General features: G+C 41.6%; 3 protein-coding genes across 10 annotated transcripts; 2 read left to right on the forward strand and 1 right to left on the reverse strand.

Annotated features, from left to right (window-relative positions):
- The first annotated feature begins 147 nt into the window (after window positions 1-147).
- On the forward strand, window positions 148-8,857 carry sytl1 (synaptotagmin-like 1). Of its 5 annotated transcripts, XM_044171263.1 has the most exons (16): window positions 148-165; window positions 279-425; window positions 1,409-1,560; window positions 2,795-2,946; window positions 3,055-3,169; window positions 3,250-3,307; window positions 3,396-3,432; window positions 3,515-3,555; window positions 3,868-3,984; window positions 4,167-4,333; window positions 4,426-4,528; window positions 4,755-4,916; window positions 5,314-5,392; window positions 5,478-5,577; window positions 6,865-7,070; window positions 8,413-8,857. In XM_044171263.1, exons 1-16 carry the CDS (start codon window positions 163-165, stop codon window positions 8,553-8,555), a joined length of 1,782 nt encoding a protein of 593 aa, XP_044027198.1. In that variant the 5' UTR covers window positions 148-162; the 3' UTR covers window positions 8,556-8,857. The 5 variants fall into 5 exon arrangements, with proteins under 5 accessions (XP_044027198.1, XP_044027201.1, XP_044027200.1 ...); XM_044171266.1 differs by lacking the exon at window positions 148-165 and having other exon boundaries at window positions 271-425; window positions 1,434-1,560; XM_044171265.1 differs by lacking the exon at window positions 148-165 and having other exon boundaries at window positions 275-430; window positions 1,434-1,560.
- A 734-nt stretch (window positions 8,858-9,591) lies between these two features.
- On the forward strand, window positions 9,592-15,873 carry efcab1 (EF-hand calcium binding domain 1). 4 transcript variants are annotated; one of them, XM_044171271.1, is made up of 8 exons: window positions 10,192-10,405; window positions 12,220-13,089; window positions 14,147-14,310; window positions 14,496-14,654; window positions 14,867-14,971; window positions 15,059-15,210; window positions 15,318-15,422; window positions 15,518-15,873. In XM_044171271.1, the coding sequence occupies exons 3-8, from the start codon at window positions 14,154-14,156 to the stop codon at window positions 15,566-15,568; spliced, it is 729 nt and encodes a 242-aa protein (XP_044027206.1). In that variant the 5' UTR covers window positions 10,192-10,405; window positions 12,220-13,089; window positions 14,147-14,153; the 3' UTR covers window positions 15,569-15,873. The 4 variants fall into 4 exon arrangements, 3 of the variants coding, with proteins under 3 accessions (XP_044027204.1, XP_044027206.1, XP_044027205.1); XM_044171270.1 differs by having other exon boundaries at window positions 12,220-14,310; XR_006375148.1 differs by lacking the exons at window positions 14,867-14,971; window positions 15,059-15,210; window positions 15,318-15,422; window positions 15,518-15,873 and adding an exon at window positions 9,593-9,748 and having other exon boundaries at window positions 10,270-10,405; window positions 14,496-14,637.
- rbm48 (RNA binding motif protein 48) lies at window positions 15,585-17,605 on the reverse strand. Its single transcript, XM_044171272.1, has 5 exons — window positions 17,447-17,605; window positions 17,076-17,266; window positions 16,835-16,980; window positions 15,920-16,479; window positions 15,585-15,817 (listed from the first exon to the last, which is right to left on the reverse strand). Exons 1-5 carry the CDS (start codon window positions 17,573-17,575, stop codon window positions 15,755-15,757), a joined length of 1,089 nt encoding a protein of 362 aa, XP_044027207.1. The 5' UTR covers window positions 17,576-17,605; the 3' UTR covers window positions 15,585-15,754.
- Between the last annotated feature and the right edge of the window lie 59 nt (window positions 17,606-17,664).

The raw sequence follows: 17,664 nt of genomic DNA on the forward strand, positions 1-17,664 counted from the left end.
ATGTGCTGCTGGCTATTCTCTGTTCTACTATAAAACAAGCATAGATCTCTGTTCTTATGTGTCTGTGTCTGCTTGTGTGTGTGTGTGTGTGTATACAGTGTGTGGCCAAGTGTGTGTTTAGCAGGTGTGGACAGCTACAAGGAGGAAAGTTACATCCCACCTATGGTAAAACATCAAACATCGTTATGTGTGTGAGTCATATCACACAGTTAGCGCGCGCACACACACACACACACACACCCTTTGTGTATTTTCTGTTTGTTCCGCCTCATTCTCAGCTCCTCGCGGACCGCAGCCCCTGTGCTGAATCTGACTCTGGAAGGCGTGTTCACTGCGTTTACTCTGCACACAGACCTCGACACAAACCGCACTCAGGACAACTTTTCACCCAACTTTTCACAGATGGAACCTGCGAAAGCTGTCAAGTAAGGTAACACAGTTTTGGGTTTTAGGTTTCTCTCTGTGTGTATTTCTTTTAATGAGTTTTTAACCATTGATCCGAAAGGGGATCAGGCGACAGGTGTTCTCTCTCTCGCAGTGTTCATGATGAGGAAAGTGCTGCATGGGCCTATTTTTCTTAAAGGGAAACTTCATATAAATGATCATGACCAGACACTTTAATAAACTTTCAGAATATAGCATTAAATATTACAGTCATCTTACGTTGTGTAAAAAACAAAACAAACAGAAAATAAAAGAAGGAAGAACAGCAACTGTTAAATCTTTGATGAGTACATCACTGCAAACTTAACTACAGGAATATTACTCTGAGGAAAAAATATTATATACTCTATATCATACACTACAGTATTATTATTTTTGTGTTGGTTTGGGTGTCAGGTTATGAAAGCTGTGGTGCACTCGTTGCATATCCTGTTTGCCAAACTCCTAACCGCTTGGACAGGAAAATCGCTTTGCGCATGCGTTTATAACTAGCCTCAAGGCAGTGGTCACATACTTTCAAATACTAATATTATATTGTGGGGCAGCAGGTTAGTTAATGGCATACACAAGTTAGCTTTCCTCCTTTTTTAACATGCTCCTTAGTGTCAAACCAGGAAATGACAGCTGAAATAGTGTTAACAATATATATTTTCAAGCCTTTTATTCTTCAGGCCTAAAGAATTATTCAGATGAAACAATCTGAGAAGGACAGTGTTTCATTTTAAGGCGTCATAGGGCAAAAAGGTTGGTAAGCACTGGTTTAGCAAGCCAAAATGTTCCCAGTATACTACTTGACATATTGTAGGATATACTGTCTTCTGACTGACTCAAAACTGAAAAGATACAAAGTCTTACACTAGACATTGATTAGGGTTCAATACTTTTTAAAACATATTAGTTAATTCTAATATATAGCATGTTTAATTGTAGTTGTAGATTAATAGGTGCCGTCTGTTTGTTTAAGGGTGGTGGTTTTGCTTCTCACTCAGGGATGGAGGGGGAGCGAGCTGACTCTTCTCTTGACTTGAGCCACCTGACAGAAGAGGAGCAGTCCACCATCCTGCAGGTCTTACAACGTGACTTGGAGTTGCGTCGTCTTGATGAAGGACGTGTAAGGTCAGAGGTGACTGTTTATCCTTTTAGGTGCCAGTTTTGTCCAGCAATTAACACTAATGTACGGACAGTGGACAAATTAAAGGAGCGGAATTGCAGTGACACTTCCATCCAAAGGGGACAGTCAGAGAAGTGTTAGGATGATAATGCCTTAATTGTATCATGTAGTACACCTGTAAGGAAGCATCTGCATTCTTTGTTTCTCCACTCATTTGCAGGTTTTCTGTGTGGCAATTTGAAATGTGATAATATGAAACATGTAAGCTCAATATCAGCTGAAATAATGCAGGTTTGATACAGGGACCTTCTTCAAGATGAGACAGGGGCCTCAAGATCAGGTAGTAAAGTAAGACCCACCTTAAGGCCCTTATCATGCCAGTTGATTATGTGCTTTAATAATGCATGTTTCTAACTTTCAGTTAGTCAAATTACCACAAATCAATTGCCACACTGTGAACCTGGAGCTTTTGGGGGCCCTTTGGGGTTTGGAGCCTGGAGACAGTTCAGCCTTGCCTCACTGGGGGAAGTCAAATAACTAAAGAGTGAAATTATTTCTATGAGAAGAGCAGCTCCTGCATCTGATGAGAAATGTTTGTGACCGCTGACCACGTGGTCAGAGAACCCCATAGAAACTCTGAATTAGTTAATAAGGTCTAATAATCAACCAGTTGTCCCCTGTTTGTGATGCTTGTGTTGATTATTCTTTAAATTGGAGCCATGACTAATTTATTTAATATTAGTTAATTAATGTATACTTCCTTTGATTAATCGATTCGTTGTTTAGTCTATAAAACATCAGAAAATAGCAAGAACTGCCCATCACAATTTCCCAGAGCCCAAGCTGGAGAGCAAATCCTCACATTTGAAAAGCTAAAACCAGAGAATGTTTGGCATTTTTGCTTGATTATTCATTTAAACAATAATAACAGAATTGTTGCCAATTAAGTTTCTGTGGATTGGTTAATTGATTAATTGACTAATTGTTTCAGCTCTACTGTCAGGGTGGTGAAAAGTGTATGAAACATCCTGTTGTATGTATGGAAACCTGGCAAGTAAAATGTGTGTGTTTTTTATGAGGATTGACGCATGTCTTTGTCATTTATACCCTGAGTAAGCTGCATGAGAGAAGTGACGACAGTGACTGTTTAGTTTGTGGCGCAGGCTGACGTCAGCTGACTTTTGGAGGTGTGTGATTGTTTGCTGTTTGCATGACACTTTGCCCTGTGTCATGCTGTAGGATCCTCCAGGAGACAGAGACAGACCCGACACGTCTGCGCTACCTGTCGGGGGCATGGTTCAGCGAGGAGCGCAGCAAACGCCATTGCAACCGGACGTCAGGCTGCACCCTCGTCCACGCCACCATACGCCACAGGAAGACAAAGAGCAGAGGTCAGTATTCAGTTAATGCAGTACTACTATTACAGGCCTTTGGGGCTGTTTTCCTACTGTTATAGGGATATCCCAGTGATGGCTCTGTGGTTGTTGTCATGGTAACAGAGGTGCCCTTGGCTGGACTGTTCAATGGAGAGAGAGAGGAAACCTCCCACAACAACAGCACCTCTCCTGAGGCCGAGAGAAGACTGAACGACAGCAAAGAAGAGGAGAGTGGAGGGTTAGTGAGTGCGTCTGTGACAGAAAATATCATTTTACTGTTTGTAGCTGCATTTTTCAATATCATATTTGTGTTGTCAGGAGTCAAGGAAGTTTGAAACCTACACCTACACCCAGAACAAAAAGTCCCGCAGCACAGGTCTGTGTGGTGTGTGCATGCTTGTTTCTTTTTTCTATGCTTGAACATTTTTAAAATCTAAATATCAATAAGTCCTCTTCAATTCCAGGGTCTCCAGCATAGAAATAGTTCCTCATCATCCAAAGGTAAGGAAGCTTCTCTCTCAATGCCTCTGTACCTTTCTAGCTGTCTCTTAGTATTATTATTAACTCATCCTTCTCCTCATAGAGTGTGAAAGGAAAAGTAATGGCCACTCAGAGGAGCCTGAGGTGATTATAACACACACCCACGTTCACAGATTACCACCACTAATGGTTTTGGTAAACACTGGTTTGAACTGGTCAATTATTTCACTTTTTTAGTTCAAAGACAATCCACCGACACTGGGTCAATATTTGAATTTAAATGTCTAAAACAATCACACGTTTTGCCTTTTTAAATGCAATAGTAGACTATAATAAAGTAGTTAAAGGACATGATATATGGGGAGAGGGTACCAATTGAGAGATGATCAGTAGTAGACGCTCTATCTGAGAATAATGGGTGTATGTGTGTTTGTGTGTGTGTGTGTGTGTTTTTAGGAAGACTTTAACGGCCACAACGGGGACACTGACTCTGTGAGCAGCAGCTTGACAGAGCCAGATCCAGCTTCTCTCAAAACCAGCAGCTCCACCGGCAGCCTTCATTCGGGCTACACGGTATACACACACACACACACACACACACACACACACACACACACACACACGCACACAGATTTGATTGATTGGCTATCCAGCGACGCAAGATGACTCAGCTCCGGACAATGACGTAGGAGCTGATCTCTGTTCTACGTGTGTGTATGTGTGTGTGTGTGTGTGTGTGTGTGTGTGTGCTATAGCTCAGTGGAAGCATGATGAGTCTTTTCAGCACGGGGGATTTTGGAGCGGTGGAGGTGAGGGGCCGTATCCAATTCTCATTGGTTTATGACACCCAGAAGGAGGAGCTGCAAGTCAAAGTGTATTGCTGTGAGGATATCGCTGCAGCCCGCAAGAACCGCTCTGACCCGTGAGTGACAGCTCATGTGTGAACGTGCATCTTGCAGCAAAGTCACATACAAAATCAGTCAAAAAATGTCTATATGTGTGCGTTTTTCACAGGTATGTAAAAGCCTATCTCTTGCCGGACAAGTCGAGTCACAGTAAGAAGAAAACTTCAGTGAAGAAGAAGACACTAAACCCAGTCTATGATCAGATGCTCCGAGTGAGACACTCTCTCATTTACATATTACATAAAGCCTTCACAGAAATCTGCCACTTCACCCTTAACTCTCCTCCATGTGTCACTTATTGCTCCAGTCTAGAAGATATGCTCTCAATAAATTACCAAATTTAAAGTTTACTTCTTGTAGCTTATCGTGGCAGAGAACATGTTATGCTTTGTCCTGCACTTGCCCCTCACATGTCTGATTCTGGGTCTCATCTTATAGTATAAAGTGCGGATCGGAGAGCTGCGGAGCCGGACCTTGAACCTGTCTGTGTGGCACGCCGAGCCCCTGGGGAGGAACGTGTTCCTGGGGGAGGTGGAGGTGTCTCTGGGCCTCTGGGACTGGACCTGCACTCAGCCGCTGTGGCAGGACCTGCAGCCGCGGGTAGGGAAGAGTGAACATGAATGACTTGCATGCAAATACACAGTCATGCAGTCAAATAAATTAGCATGTGAGTTTGAATATTCCCAGACAAATATTTGCCAAAACACTATGATGCCTGCGTCTACATTTGTTTAATATCGGAGTGTCTGTGTGACAGCAGTTTTGGCAGCTTTGTTAGAGACACAGAATACAGGGAGGAGTGTTTCTTGTGTCTGGGAGAGCTGAAGGGAGAGGAAGACATGCTGTGAATTTTAACTAAGGTTTTATGTAACCTTAATCTTTTCCTGCTACCACACTTCTGCCTCCCCTCCCCTTGCTTTTTCTTTCTCTCCTGTGTCTTTTCCTCTGCCTTTTATCTTTATCTCTTTTCTACTCCCCCCTTCGCCCTCCATCACAGGTTCATTTGAGTCCAGATTCCATTAGCAGTCGCGGGACCATCATGCTCTCTGTTAAGTTCATCCCAAATGGATCCGAGGGTGAGCAGAGCACACACATCATTGATGCAAGAAATGTCCTACCTCAGTCACACGTGTCTCATACATTGTGTGTGTTTGTGTTAAGGTGGTGGTCTGCCTCTGACAGGAGAGCTTCACATCTGGCTTCGGGAGGCTCAAGGCCTCCTGTCCAACAAAGGGGGCCCTATAGACTCCTTTGTTAGAAGGTGTGTCAGCTCTGCAACATATTTCCTGATATTTTGTCATCTGTTATGTATCCTGGCAACAATTTTATTTGTAGAGCACGTAAATTCATCACAATTCTCCACCTTCACATACTTCACATGCATATTTCTGATTATCATATTTTAGTCTATCTCCAGACTTAAATCTGCTATAATCAGTAGGCAACTTGAGGGGAGATGAGGGGGGTTGCCATCCCCCTTGTAGAATGACCAAAATGAATCACCCTTGTTAACCTGCCCTCCCCCCTTTCCATCCCCTAGTAGCAGAGAGAGTGCAGGGGCAGAGGGGTTGTTTAGTTGAATATGTTAGTCTAGTCTGCCTGACTCATTGATCCTATATCTTACTGAGGTTTGATTTTTATGCAAGTTAAAATCTATGCCCTGTGGTGCAGACAGATTTGTAATTGTGACTTTTTCTCTTAGCCCTGCCCTTCTGTCAGTTTCGTCTTCGATCTCTAAACTGCAGATAATTATCACCCGACTCTGCAGTTCCCCTCAGCTCTACGGCACGTTTCAGCGCCTTTCAGCTTGTTGTTTTGGTGTTACAGCCCACAACTATTTAGATTTACTCTTGTCAGGCTCATCAACCTCATTTTAATCAAAAAGGCTCTAATAAACCCACTGTATATTACCTGCGCAGCACCAAAGGCAGACAAAGTTAGTGACTAGCTGGTGAACAAAGTGGAGCATTTACCAGCTAAAGAGCCAGATATTTCCCTCAGGAGTTGGTGCAGACCAAAACAGAGCTAAAAGAAGAGTGAATATTGGATTTAGAATTGCCAGGTGACCAGAAACACAACTCCAAATGAATGATAATGCTCCTCCATTTCTGCTGGGTCTGTCAATAGACAACTGTTTGCTACCATGTTTGGCATAATAACTTTATAAGGTCATAATATGTCAATGTTGTGTTTACAGCTTGTTGTGCTGCCCCCAAGTGGCCAAAAATCAATGAATGCACTTTTAAATCACCTCTAGTACACAGAGGGAGGGAAACAAAACTCATTTTAATACCTCTTTCCTTCAACTCATACACATAGCCTTGAAATCTGGGAAATAATTTTACAGCCCAAACAGGGTATTTACTGTTTAACTTTAAGGTTTTAAACACACACACATACTGTCCTGCATACTACAGAAGCATAGTCATTTTTTTCATTTAAACATTTAATCTTTATATATATATATATCCACAATAGCAATATTTAACTGAATCCTGGTTTGAATCTGAATTTAATTGCCCCATAATCATAATCTTCCCCCCACAAGCTACATACTCCCAGATGCTAGTCGGCAGAGTGGTCAGAAGACTCGGGTGGCAAAGCGCTCCATCAGCCCTACCTACAACCACACCATGGTATATGATGGCTTCCACACCAGCGACCTGAGAGAAGCCTGCGCTGAGCTGACTGTTTGGCAGCGCGAAGGGTTAAAAATGCATGTCCTAGGAGGGATTCGTCTCAGCTGTGGAACTGGTGAGTGTCTCTACACTCTCTCTCTCTACTTTTATTCATGTCCACATTAAGAAGACCAGCCAATTGAGGCCCTTTGTGACAGATGATATATTAAGTGACCAGAAAAGGGAACAACACTCCTATCTTTGCCTTGTTCTGAAAGCAGCAGTCAGTGTTGGTGTATTTGTTCTCCTGTGCTGCAGTCCTTGCAGATACCAGCCTGGTCTATGCGGAGGATCTTATCTCTTATCAAGCACTTCTCAGTTCCGGGCTGTTGTTGACAGTGCGCTTTTTAAATTAACTCACTCATGTTGGTCTTGGGCTGTCTTCTATAAGTCAGTAGGTGACTGGAGACTTGACTCGGTAGGACGAAAGATTTGCAAGGTGATGAATAAAAGCTCCAGCATTTCCATTTAAAGCTTTGCCAACTTCTCCTCCCATTTTCTGTGCTGAACTGTGTTTTGAGATTTAATGCTAACTCATGGGTCCCCTGACATTTCATAGGCTCATGGGAGGGCAGCAGTTTCTACATCAGGGGATGGGACATTAAAGGGGTTGTTTAACTGGTTGGTTTATTTTATGGTCAGCTTTGTAGATGGTGCCATAAAATCAGTATTATGCTTAATCTACAGCGGTGTTTTGGAGTGGTATAGTGATAGTATTTAAGTCCAGTATTTCACATTGCATTGCATTTTGTCCTGTTGGCATTTCAGGTATTTCAGATGGCCATGTCATCAGAGCAAGGTCAGTTCTAGGTTACTTGAGAGTGTCTCAATGTCACTGTGCATTGCTAAATATCCCATGTTGGGCTGGTGGCTGTTGAAATCCACCACAAAGATGCCAGAATGGGGTGAAGTAGGCATCACTAGCGAAGCTGTACATGTGAGCGATGTGGAAAACAATTCTGATTTCAGATAATTTAGTTGTGAAGTAGTTTGCTTCGATATTGATGGTGTTGTTTTGCTCATATTCGGTGTTACTGATAAGGAGTGTGTAGCATTCAAGAACAAACCACTGACAGAGCAGCAGCCTCTGTCTCGTTGTGGGTTTCCTGAAGGAAGATGATGTCACTAGAGTGGTGAGGTCTTGCTTGTCGTAAACAGAGTTTCAACATAAAGTTGTCATATTCAGAAGGCAGGGCCTACTTCTGTAGACTTTTGGGATTGTTTGTTGTTACATCTTTCACGTCTTATGCAAGAATAACATAAGGAAATACAGTGTATACAGTGTATGTGCGTGTACATACAGGAACAGGGGTCAGTTGTTTGGATTGTTTCCATGGCCTCATTAAGCAAAGCATAATTTCTCAGTGTGTGGATTGCGGTGAGGTGTGTCTTCAACATAAACACTTTTTTAATGACAGGTCAGAGTTATGGGGAGGCCGTCAGCTGGATGGATTCCACAGAAGAGGAAGTCACTGTGTGGACCTCCATGATCGAAAACCCAAACCACTGGGTCGACACAACACTACCAATCAGAACTAACCTCACACGCCGGTCCGAGTGACACACTTCATACGCATGTTCATACAATGGTTGGACTGAAAGGACACCCTCAGCACATCGGCACATTTAACCTCTGTCACCTTTAACTACACATAGACTGTTTATTTCTGTTTTACACATAGAGGAGGCAGTAGTGGTGCAATATTGTGAATTAATGGTGTAGGTTAGAAATATTTAGTTTTGAAACCAAATCTGTCTGCATTTCAAATGTTTTATTTGTGTGCTTTGGTTCAGTCTGTGTCTTATCTGACAAAAGTGAATTTGTAATCCATTGTAGTTTATTAATTAAATATCAAACCTGAACTGATGAATCATCCAGTGTTTTTCTTTACTTACTAAATCAAGGAGACAAAGATGAAGAGATAATTTTAAGAAATGAATAACCACATATTTCTTTCAAGTTGTTTCCCAGAACTCTTTAACTCTTTGGTGCATACCAGAAAAATAGGCCTAATCCCTTTCACCCTTAAGGAACATGTATTCTGATTATTCAGACAATTGTAATTATTCTATTTTTTGGTGTCATTACTGTGTTGCATGTGTTAATTTGTTTCCTTTTGATGGATTAGTTTAGACTAACACCTTGTGGTCTGACTTTATACTTTTAGGGGGGGGGGTTACACGATTCTAATCCAATACATGTCTTTTTGTTAAATTCAGCAAATATCTCCTGACGATCAGCTAGCTGTCCTTTCAGTGTTTGCAGAAAAAAAACAACCCTGGCTCTGTAAATGCGGCTCGGACCGAGCCACACAACACTATTTCAGATTACAGAGGGGGAAGTGAAGCATAAGGTCAAGAGCACAAGAACAGAAGACAATGTTGTTCTGTAATTTGTCCTCACTTTATTTATTTATTTATTTATTTTTTACATCAAAACAAACTGTTTTACATCAGGTAGCCATCCTCCCATCTAACATCAAGACAGTAAAGCATTGATCACATGAGTCAGAACTCCTGTCCAGCAGATGGCGATCTTAAATTCCTGCTTCGGGCTGGAATGAGACCGGAAGTGGAGCTATTTGGCTTCCAAAATAAAGTCTGGATAAGGATAGATGGGTTTTGTGTCTTAACACTTGTAGTTCATGAATCTCTTTAAATGTGAGGTCACATCTGTTGCATCTTTTTTGTGACTTGACGCCAGACACTTGAGCTCCTGTACCCATTCTTTAAAACATCTTAATGAGATGCTCGGTATGTACTGGATATGTTGTTATTGAGTCTTGAATCATTTTGCCAAGATCTGCATGTTTTTGATTGGACACTAAGAGCCTCTGGGGAAAACATTAATATGGGCCCTTATTGATTATAGAGGGACCAGCTCTCAATGGGGAAACTGATTAGATCAAGTCACTCTTAGACTCCTGTATTTTTATTTGATAGTTTAAATGTTGTTTACTAATTTGAGATTCACAGATTACTGCAAATTGAGTGGCAATGAATTTGGAGCATTTGGGATCCCTTAGGGTTCAATTTAGGTCCAATTTGTAGTCAGCTACTTTGCCCGGTCATTTATGTGGTTATAGTTGTGCTTATATCCTGTAAAATGACGCCATCAATGATTATTTAGAACAGATTTACTCTTGCATTAATACTTTTATTTTAGAAGGTTGTAGCCGGATGTAGTCACCTTATATTTCTGCTCACCTTGACACACGGACACCGATGGACTGTGGGCTATAGGTGAGGGTTGACAGTTGTGTAAAATGTCCCAGATGCAGATGCAGATGCTGAGGCTGTTCATCAGTGAGCGGCTGAGTGCGGCTGCAGAGGAGATCTTTGCAGCGGTGCAGAGGACGATAACAGAGGACGAACATGGACTTAAACAAGAAGTGCATTTTCACAGTGAAGGTTTGTTTTTTTTTATCTTTTGTTAGCCTACGTCCTAAAGCAAAGCAATTGTTTTCACTCATCAACGTCTGTTTACAAGTTGTTTAAAGCGTTGCTGTTGAACTGTCAGGTTATACTGACAGGTGTTTATATTATTTTTTCCACCCCATTTATATCAATGAGGGGAGGCTAAATAACAGAAACAGAGTAACTCTTCGTGAGATCGAAAACAGCTGTTTACTCTTTCTCCTCCATGATTTCTGTGCCGATCTCCTGTCTACTCTTACTCTCTCCAACTGAGTCCAGATCTTTCTGCACTGTTCATTTTATTATTTGAATCGATCGTAGCGTTTTTGGGGGTAGCGTTGCTGCTGACTGTCAGGTAGCTCGAGCCTAGCCTAATAGCTTTACCTATTCACATTTAAACGCAACCTCGCTAACTGGGTTACGATGGTTTGTGGTGACTGTTTCGCTGTTGCACAAAGGGTGTCTCTGCTAGAGAGACCTGTCCATGAGTTAGCGGAGCTTATTTCAGCTGGCGTTACTGTAGATGGGCACTCCAGATAGCGGCAGCCACAGGCCTGATAGCAAGCTTGCTAATGGGCAGTTGAGGCGGAGTTTATAATAATAATAATAATATTAATATTAATAATAATATTAATAATAATAAACTTTAATTATCTAGCACCAATAACCTCAGGAGGAGGCAGTCAGAGATCACAAAGGAAAGCCAGGATGTTAGAGTTGGCCAGAAATATATGGAGTACCTTAGGGCTCTGTTCTCGGCTCTCTGCTTTTTTACGCTGATGATACTCAGCTGTTTGTGCCTGTAAAGGCAGATGATGATGCTCAAATTAGAAATCTAGAGGCCTGTTTATCTGCTGTGAAATCCTGGATGTCACGTAATGCCCTGCTCCTAAATTCCAATAAAACTGAGATGCTGGTCATTGGCACTGCTCGACACAGACACCTCATCCAAATGGAGGGTCTAAATTGTGATCAACAACACCACAAACTACATCCTCCTAACTGACCATAAAGTTGAATCAGCACCTCTCTAAAACAGTTTCAAAACAAACTGAGCAAACTAATATTCTCTCTCTACTGGTAGTGGTTTAACCTGTGTTGAAAGTTGCTCCTAACAATGTGTGAAGAGGGAAGCAGTTTGAGGGCCGATTATACTCAGCTATATACAGTAACAAACTGCAGGTATATATAAAATTTCAAAGGGGTCTGTAGAATCCACAGTGGAGACAACAGGACCAGTTCCTTTTAGCAGAACCCTAAAAGAGCAAATCCTTTCCTTAACAGCTCTACTCAGCTCTGACCCTGACTCTGATGTTTTTAAAACCTGGATGGTGCTGGCAGAAAACAATTGTTCCCCTTTGGTCAGCAACCCAGTTGAGGGTTTTAGAGCCTACTTTGTGCCATCTTGCAGACAAAAATGATCAAATGCAGCCTTAACTAAAAGAATATAATTATAGTATGCATTTTAGTCTTTAATAGACAGGAGTCAGTGGAGAGCTGACAGGAAATGAGGGGTTTGTGCGTTCATGCGAACAAAGGTTCACGCATGAACTCACACACATGCACACACACACACACACACACACACACACACACACACACACACACACACACACAAATAAATAAATATTTATTTTAAAGAGTTATGAAAGCATAGTCTTGGAAATGGACTCCCACTTTGAACCCCAATAACTTATCTTCCTTTCATTTAAGCTAGACTGGATAATAAAGTGATCAAATTAAGGGGAACTGTAATACATGAATAAAAGGTAAATTCAAGCTAATTTCTCACCTTTTCCTCATAACAGACACACCGCAGGTCTTTGTCTGTGCACATGAGCAGAAACACGGGCAGGAGTGGAGTCCTGAGAACTGCATGGTCCAGGAGGACTGTGGCCTGCTGGTCCCAGAGCCTCCAGCAATCAAACAGGAACAGCAGGAGCCATGGAGCAGTCCAGGAAGACAACAGCTACCGGATATGGAGGACTCTGATACCAGCACTTTGAAAGTGACACCCACCTGCATGAAGAGTTGCATTTACTCAGACATGGCTGAGTTACAAACTCATGACACAGGAAATGAAGACAGAAAGCCTGTACCTAACACCTCAGCTGACCACAGAAAGGTTGAGGGAAACTCTCAGTCAAGCAGTGAATGCTGGACTCTTTTGCCAGAATTTTCTGTAACTCTGAATAACATGCGGCCTGAGTTGGGTTTAGAAACACTGACAGGCTACAGTATCAGTAAAGACATCGACACGCAGAGCCACACAGGGAGAAACCAGCTGACTAAAAGTTGTGAACCGCGCAGCCCAGCTCCTCCAAATAAAGAGACAAAGAGAAGAAGCAAATCCTACTGCTGTCGTTTCTGTGGAAAAGAATTTAGCCACAGCGCACATCTAGCCACACACACTCAAATCCACACCGGTGAGAAACTGTTCATCTGTGAAGTGTGTGGTAAAGAGTTTCGACATGGCAACAGCGTGACTGTACACATGAGGATTCACACGAAGGAGAAGCCATACCGTTGCAGGATTTGCGGAAAAGAGTTCCGCCATGTGGGCAATTTGAACGTACATACAAGGATCCATACAGGAGAGAAACCCTACAGCTGCGCAGTGTGCGGGAGAAAGTTCAGTCGAAATAATGTGATGACAAAACACATGGCTGCACACACAGGTGAAATGAGTTTAAGCATGAAGAGTGTGTTAAGAAGAGGTTCAGTTGGCGTGACTTCATGAGAGTTGCTGCTGTAATGATATGGGACGAAAGGCAAATCTGCTCTTACTGTATAAAATGGTTGCTGATGTAATAGGAAAAGCACATGATGGGTTACAATTAAAAGTTGTGATTCATCTTAATACCTATTTTTTGTAAATTAATTATTGTAAATTGATTATGGTTTTAAACATCAAATTATATTTTTACATGTAAAATCCTGACATTTAATACATTTCAGGTGGCAAATATTTTTCCCCACAATGTAGTGTCTCTTCTCTTCATCTGACTGATGATGCAGATGTTAAACAGCTTTAAAGTCAGACTTAAGTGCCTGGTTCCTGTAGCTCAAAGCTCAGTACTGATGCAACTGATCAGACCTTGTTAATAAACTCTTATGTTAACCTTGATTAAAATTGTGAATTATATTTACATTACCACAAATTAGTGGCTCTGACAGTCTCTGACCGCCAAACACACATTGTTGACCTATGTTTTACATTTTAAATAGGTTGAATCAAATAAACTGACCTATAGTGAGTAACCATAGAAAGAGAGGAAATCACACTGGTAGAATAAAAACCATTAGGAATAACTACAGAAAAATGGAACATAAATGAAGTTAAATAGGCCTTTATGGTAAGAAAGAAAATACACAGATTGGATAAAGGCTTTGGTGATATTAGGCCTACAACTCCTGGGTTGAATTGTCACCATCCACTTTATGCATATTCTAAAAACATTTATATTGGTCATTTTAATTAGAAAACTAAATATGAGTATTTTCAGCCTTTCTTTAAGCCCTGTGTACATTAAGCCAGCTGTTCAGGACTCACAGTCATTCTGCTGGGACAGACAGGAGCCTCAGTAGGGATGTGCATGTCAAAGTCCGGTATTTTCACAGACTTCCTTACAAACGTGTTCTACTAATTATCATTTCTCTTAACCAGTAGGCTAAATCAAGATAACTGCTCTGCTTTATGTCGGCGCTGTTGAGCCCACTGTCCATTTCATGCAGTTGTGCTATGCTACGCGGTTGCCATGGCGACGGAATGTCAACATCGCCCCTGTCGGAGGACTACTGCCTGTGTCTGTCCGGCTTCCCACCTCTAAAAATGTCCGCTATGAACAGAAAGTTGATACAAACTCTCGCTGAAACTATCTCAAAACAAGTGGAGCACTGTGAGTATTCAGTTAAAACTTATCTAACACGTTATCTTATGCTAAGCTGGTCTCTTGTGCCAATAGGTGCACCGTCCGCTGTGCGTTATGCCTACGTTCAACTGTTTTTAATTAAGCTACCATGCAAGTATAAAAACTATCAAAATGTCACACAGCTAATATAACTATTATTTCAATGACGCCAGTCAATAAAACAGAGGTTGAGTGCCTCATCCGAGAGTTTAACGTGCTTCTGGGGGAGCCGGCCGTCCCCGGAAGAGCAGCTAACGGCCTGGACAGAGGGACGTTCAGGAGCATACTGCACAACATCTTTGGGATGACCGACGACATGATCATGGATGGAGGTATTCTGGCTATTGCTGATCGATATTTAAAAAAAAAAAAAACATTTGCCTGTGGCACTGATGTTCTAGACAAGTGTGCAGGATGACAAATATTTGGCAAGACAAAAAATGTACAATTCACAAATAACCAGCAGGAGTTTGGATGCAGAGTATTGTGATTATTTGGTAAAACCTGGACATGTTCTGAATGTTACTGATTTTATGTCCTCAAGTCTTCAGGACGTTTGACAAGGACAATGACGGCTTTGTCAGTATGAAAGAATGGATTGAGGGACTGTCTGTTTTCCTTCGAGGGACCTTGGATGAAAAAATAGAATGTAAGCTCTCAACCTTACACACCCACAAATAAAATTCAGAGTTACAAGCTGTTATCCAGGTAACTCTTCCCTCTTCACATGGCTCAGACTGCTTTCATGTGTATGACTTGAACGGTGACAACTACATCTCCAGAGAGGAGATGTTTCACATGCTGAAGAACAGCCTCATCAGACAGCCCACAGAGGAGGACCCTGATGAAGGAATCAAAGACCTGGTGGAGATCACACTCAAGAAGATGGTGAGGGGATGGATGCTGCTGGCCTATATGGTTTTAATGTCTATACCTATGTCTCACTAATTTATCAACACTACTGGCTACAAATACATTTTTGTTTATTTTCTTAGGACCATGACCATGATGGCAGACTATCTTTCGCTGACTTTGAAAATGCAGTGAGAGAGGAGAATCTATTACTTGAGGCTTTTGGAACCTGCCTCTCTGACACCACGGTAATCACAAATTAAAGGCTGTTAAAAAACTGTGATAACTGTGATTTCTAAGTCAGAAATTGTTAATCTTACATTGTATTTTCCTCTGTTTTCAGAGTATTGAGGCATTTGAACAACATGTATTTCAAGAACATCCGGAGCTATGAAGAAATCATATTCATGTGCATTTTCAGCTATGTAATCTTTAATAAAAATGTTAACAGCTGTTTGCAGTGCGATGCAAAAATGTGTAAAGAAAAACGAGCTGCCAAGAGAAACTGTTTGAATGGTCATTTTCCAAAGTAGTAGCAGTCATCTCTGCATAAAGTCCAGCATCAAGGCAGCTCGCTCGATCAAATACGACGACGTGGTTTCACCTTTTTCTCTACTGGTTTGAGGTCAGGAACTGATCCCACCTGAGAAAGATGACAAAACTGATTTTAATGACATGAATAAAAAGGCATTAAGACTACAGTGAAGAACTTGTTTTGTTCTCAAAACATCAGATTATAGGCTACCTGTTTCATTGCGTTCCTGATCAGGCTTACAGTTGTGTTCAGTGACTTATCCTCCATGTCCAGTTTAGGTGGTTCTGGTAGCTTTGGCCCAATAAGTGGCTCATTGTCTGTAGTAACATCAGTCAGTGAGTGCTCTGCAGCCTCTTCCATCTTGCGTTTCCTGTTCTCCAAGTGTGTGGTCCTTGGGACAAATCTGACTGCAGAGGACTGAGTTGGGGTCAGTCTGTGTTCTGTGCCTCTGTCTCTGTCTGAAGAGGTTTGGCTGGAGCTTGGACTCTGCACTGACTGCTGTTTTGTGTCAATGATGGCATTATGTAATGTCCCCATTTTGTCCTCTGTTGGTATAGTCACATGTTGATATTTATGTCTATAGTAATGATGTTCCTGGGGAGGTAATGGCAGTAGAGGAAAGCTTGAATAATGGCTGATGTTTAAAGTCTCCCCTGTATTATGATTGTCAGAGGTTTTATCATGTCTGGTGATGACCGTCGCTAATGTGGTGGTTGTGTCTGACGATGTGGGCTCCTCGTTTACTGCCTCCTTCTGTTCCTTTTCTCTTGCTTTGTAACAACAATATTGGAGAATAAAAAAGCAGTTTCAACAAATAGTTCAAGTTCATGTTAATTTGTCATTCCAACAATGAAAAATACAGATACAATTAAATTAGATAATACATTTTTCAGGACCGGAGTGTAAAAACTGACAAAAGATCAGACAAAACATAAAAAACATCTACAGCATATAAGTGCTTCAAAAACCTGAGTACAATAAAAGGTCTGAGCTAGTTCAAATAAAAGTGCAATGAAAGTAGAAGAACATATACCATAGTACATATATGTACAAAGTATCTATATAACATATCAGTTTATTACTGTTTTCTTTAAGAGTACGTCTATATTTGATGTTAAAGTGTACCTTTATTCCGAACAGCCCTTATTATGTATCGCCTCCTGTCCTGCAGCTTTAGCCTGGTGTCTTCCACAGTCTCATATTCGGGGACGTAGCACACATGCAGCACACCACCATAGAAACTCTTCTCATCCATGTGTCGCTTGGCTGCTCTGAACAGAACAAAAAATGTAAACAAAATGATTTAAAAAGGTCTTTTCATCTTTGCCACTGCAGTATAATGAACTAGGTAAGTTACATCCTGAACCTGGCACTGGTGAGTTTCTGGAACTTGACAAGGTAGACCTCCGTGAACTCTTCAGCAGGGTACTCGTCCAGGGGCCTGTACTCCTCCACAACTCCGTACAGAGCACACAGTTGAATCAGCTCTGTCATCACTCCAATGGCTGGGACCCCTTGGACCATCAGGTAACGAGACTCTAAATTGATGGTGTACACCTGATGAAGCACAAGAGAAATATGATGACACCTGCTCTACAATGTATTTGCTACACTAGGTTATTTGTATTGTCAATGTATATTAAAAGTGACGTTTACCATCTAGCTAGGAGTCGCAGTTGAGACCACACAGTTCAAGATATATTGTGTTTTTCTTACTCATACTTAGCATATTCTTACCTTAACAGCTTTTGCTTTCCTTCCGTCTCTATATTTTGGTCGAGAAATGCAAACTTTCCGCTGTTCGTGGTGTTTATAAACCTCTGGGACGCCCCAGCAGCCTGAACTGTTTCTGACAGGTGCCGCCATTTTCCGGAAGTAATTTTTGTGGTTGACACACTTCAAAATAAGAGCTCATTCTCTCTCGAATACGTATGCATCTATTGCGTGTCCATGTG

Source organism: Siniperca chuatsi, linkage group LG17, assembly GCF_020085105.1.
Source record: "Siniperca chuatsi isolate FFG_IHB_CAS linkage group LG17, ASM2008510v1, whole genome shotgun sequence".
Classification (NCBI taxonomy): Eukaryota; Metazoa; Chordata; class Actinopteri; order Centrarchiformes; family Sinipercidae; genus Siniperca; species Siniperca chuatsi.

What these genes read in the sequence shown, in the direction of transcription:
- sytl1 (XM_044171263.1), top strand. An exon ending in CTTGATGAAGGACGTGTAAG is followed by an intron (nt 1,561 to 2,794) that starts GTCAGAGGTGAC and finishes GTCATGCTGTAG; the next exon opens with GATCCTCCAGGAGACAGAGA. An exon ending in ATAGACTCCTTTGTTAGAAG is followed by an intron (nt 5,578 to 6,864) that starts GTGTGTCAGCTC and finishes TCCCCCCACAAG; the next exon opens with CTACATACTCCCAGATGCTA.
- efcab1 (XM_044171269.1), top strand. An exon ending in AGTGCATTTTCACAGTGAAG is followed by an intron (nt 10,406 to 12,219) that starts GTTTGTTTTTTT and finishes TCCTCATAACAG; the next exon opens with ACACACCGCAGGTCTTTGTC.
- rbm48 (XM_044171272.1), bottom strand. Translation starts at nt 17,575, where the DNA reads ATGGCGGCACCTGTCAGAAACAGTTCAGGCTGCTGGGGCGTCCCAGAG. An exon ending in CAGAAACTCACCAGTGCCAG is followed by an intron (nt 16,981 to 17,075) that starts GTTCAGGATGTA and finishes TGTTCTGTTCAG; the next exon opens with AGCAGCCAAGCGACACATGG. An exon ending in TCAGGAACGCAATGAAACAG is followed by an intron (nt 15,818 to 15,919) that starts GTAGCCTATAAT and finishes CATCTTTCTCAG; the next exon opens with GTGGGATCAGTTCCTGACCT.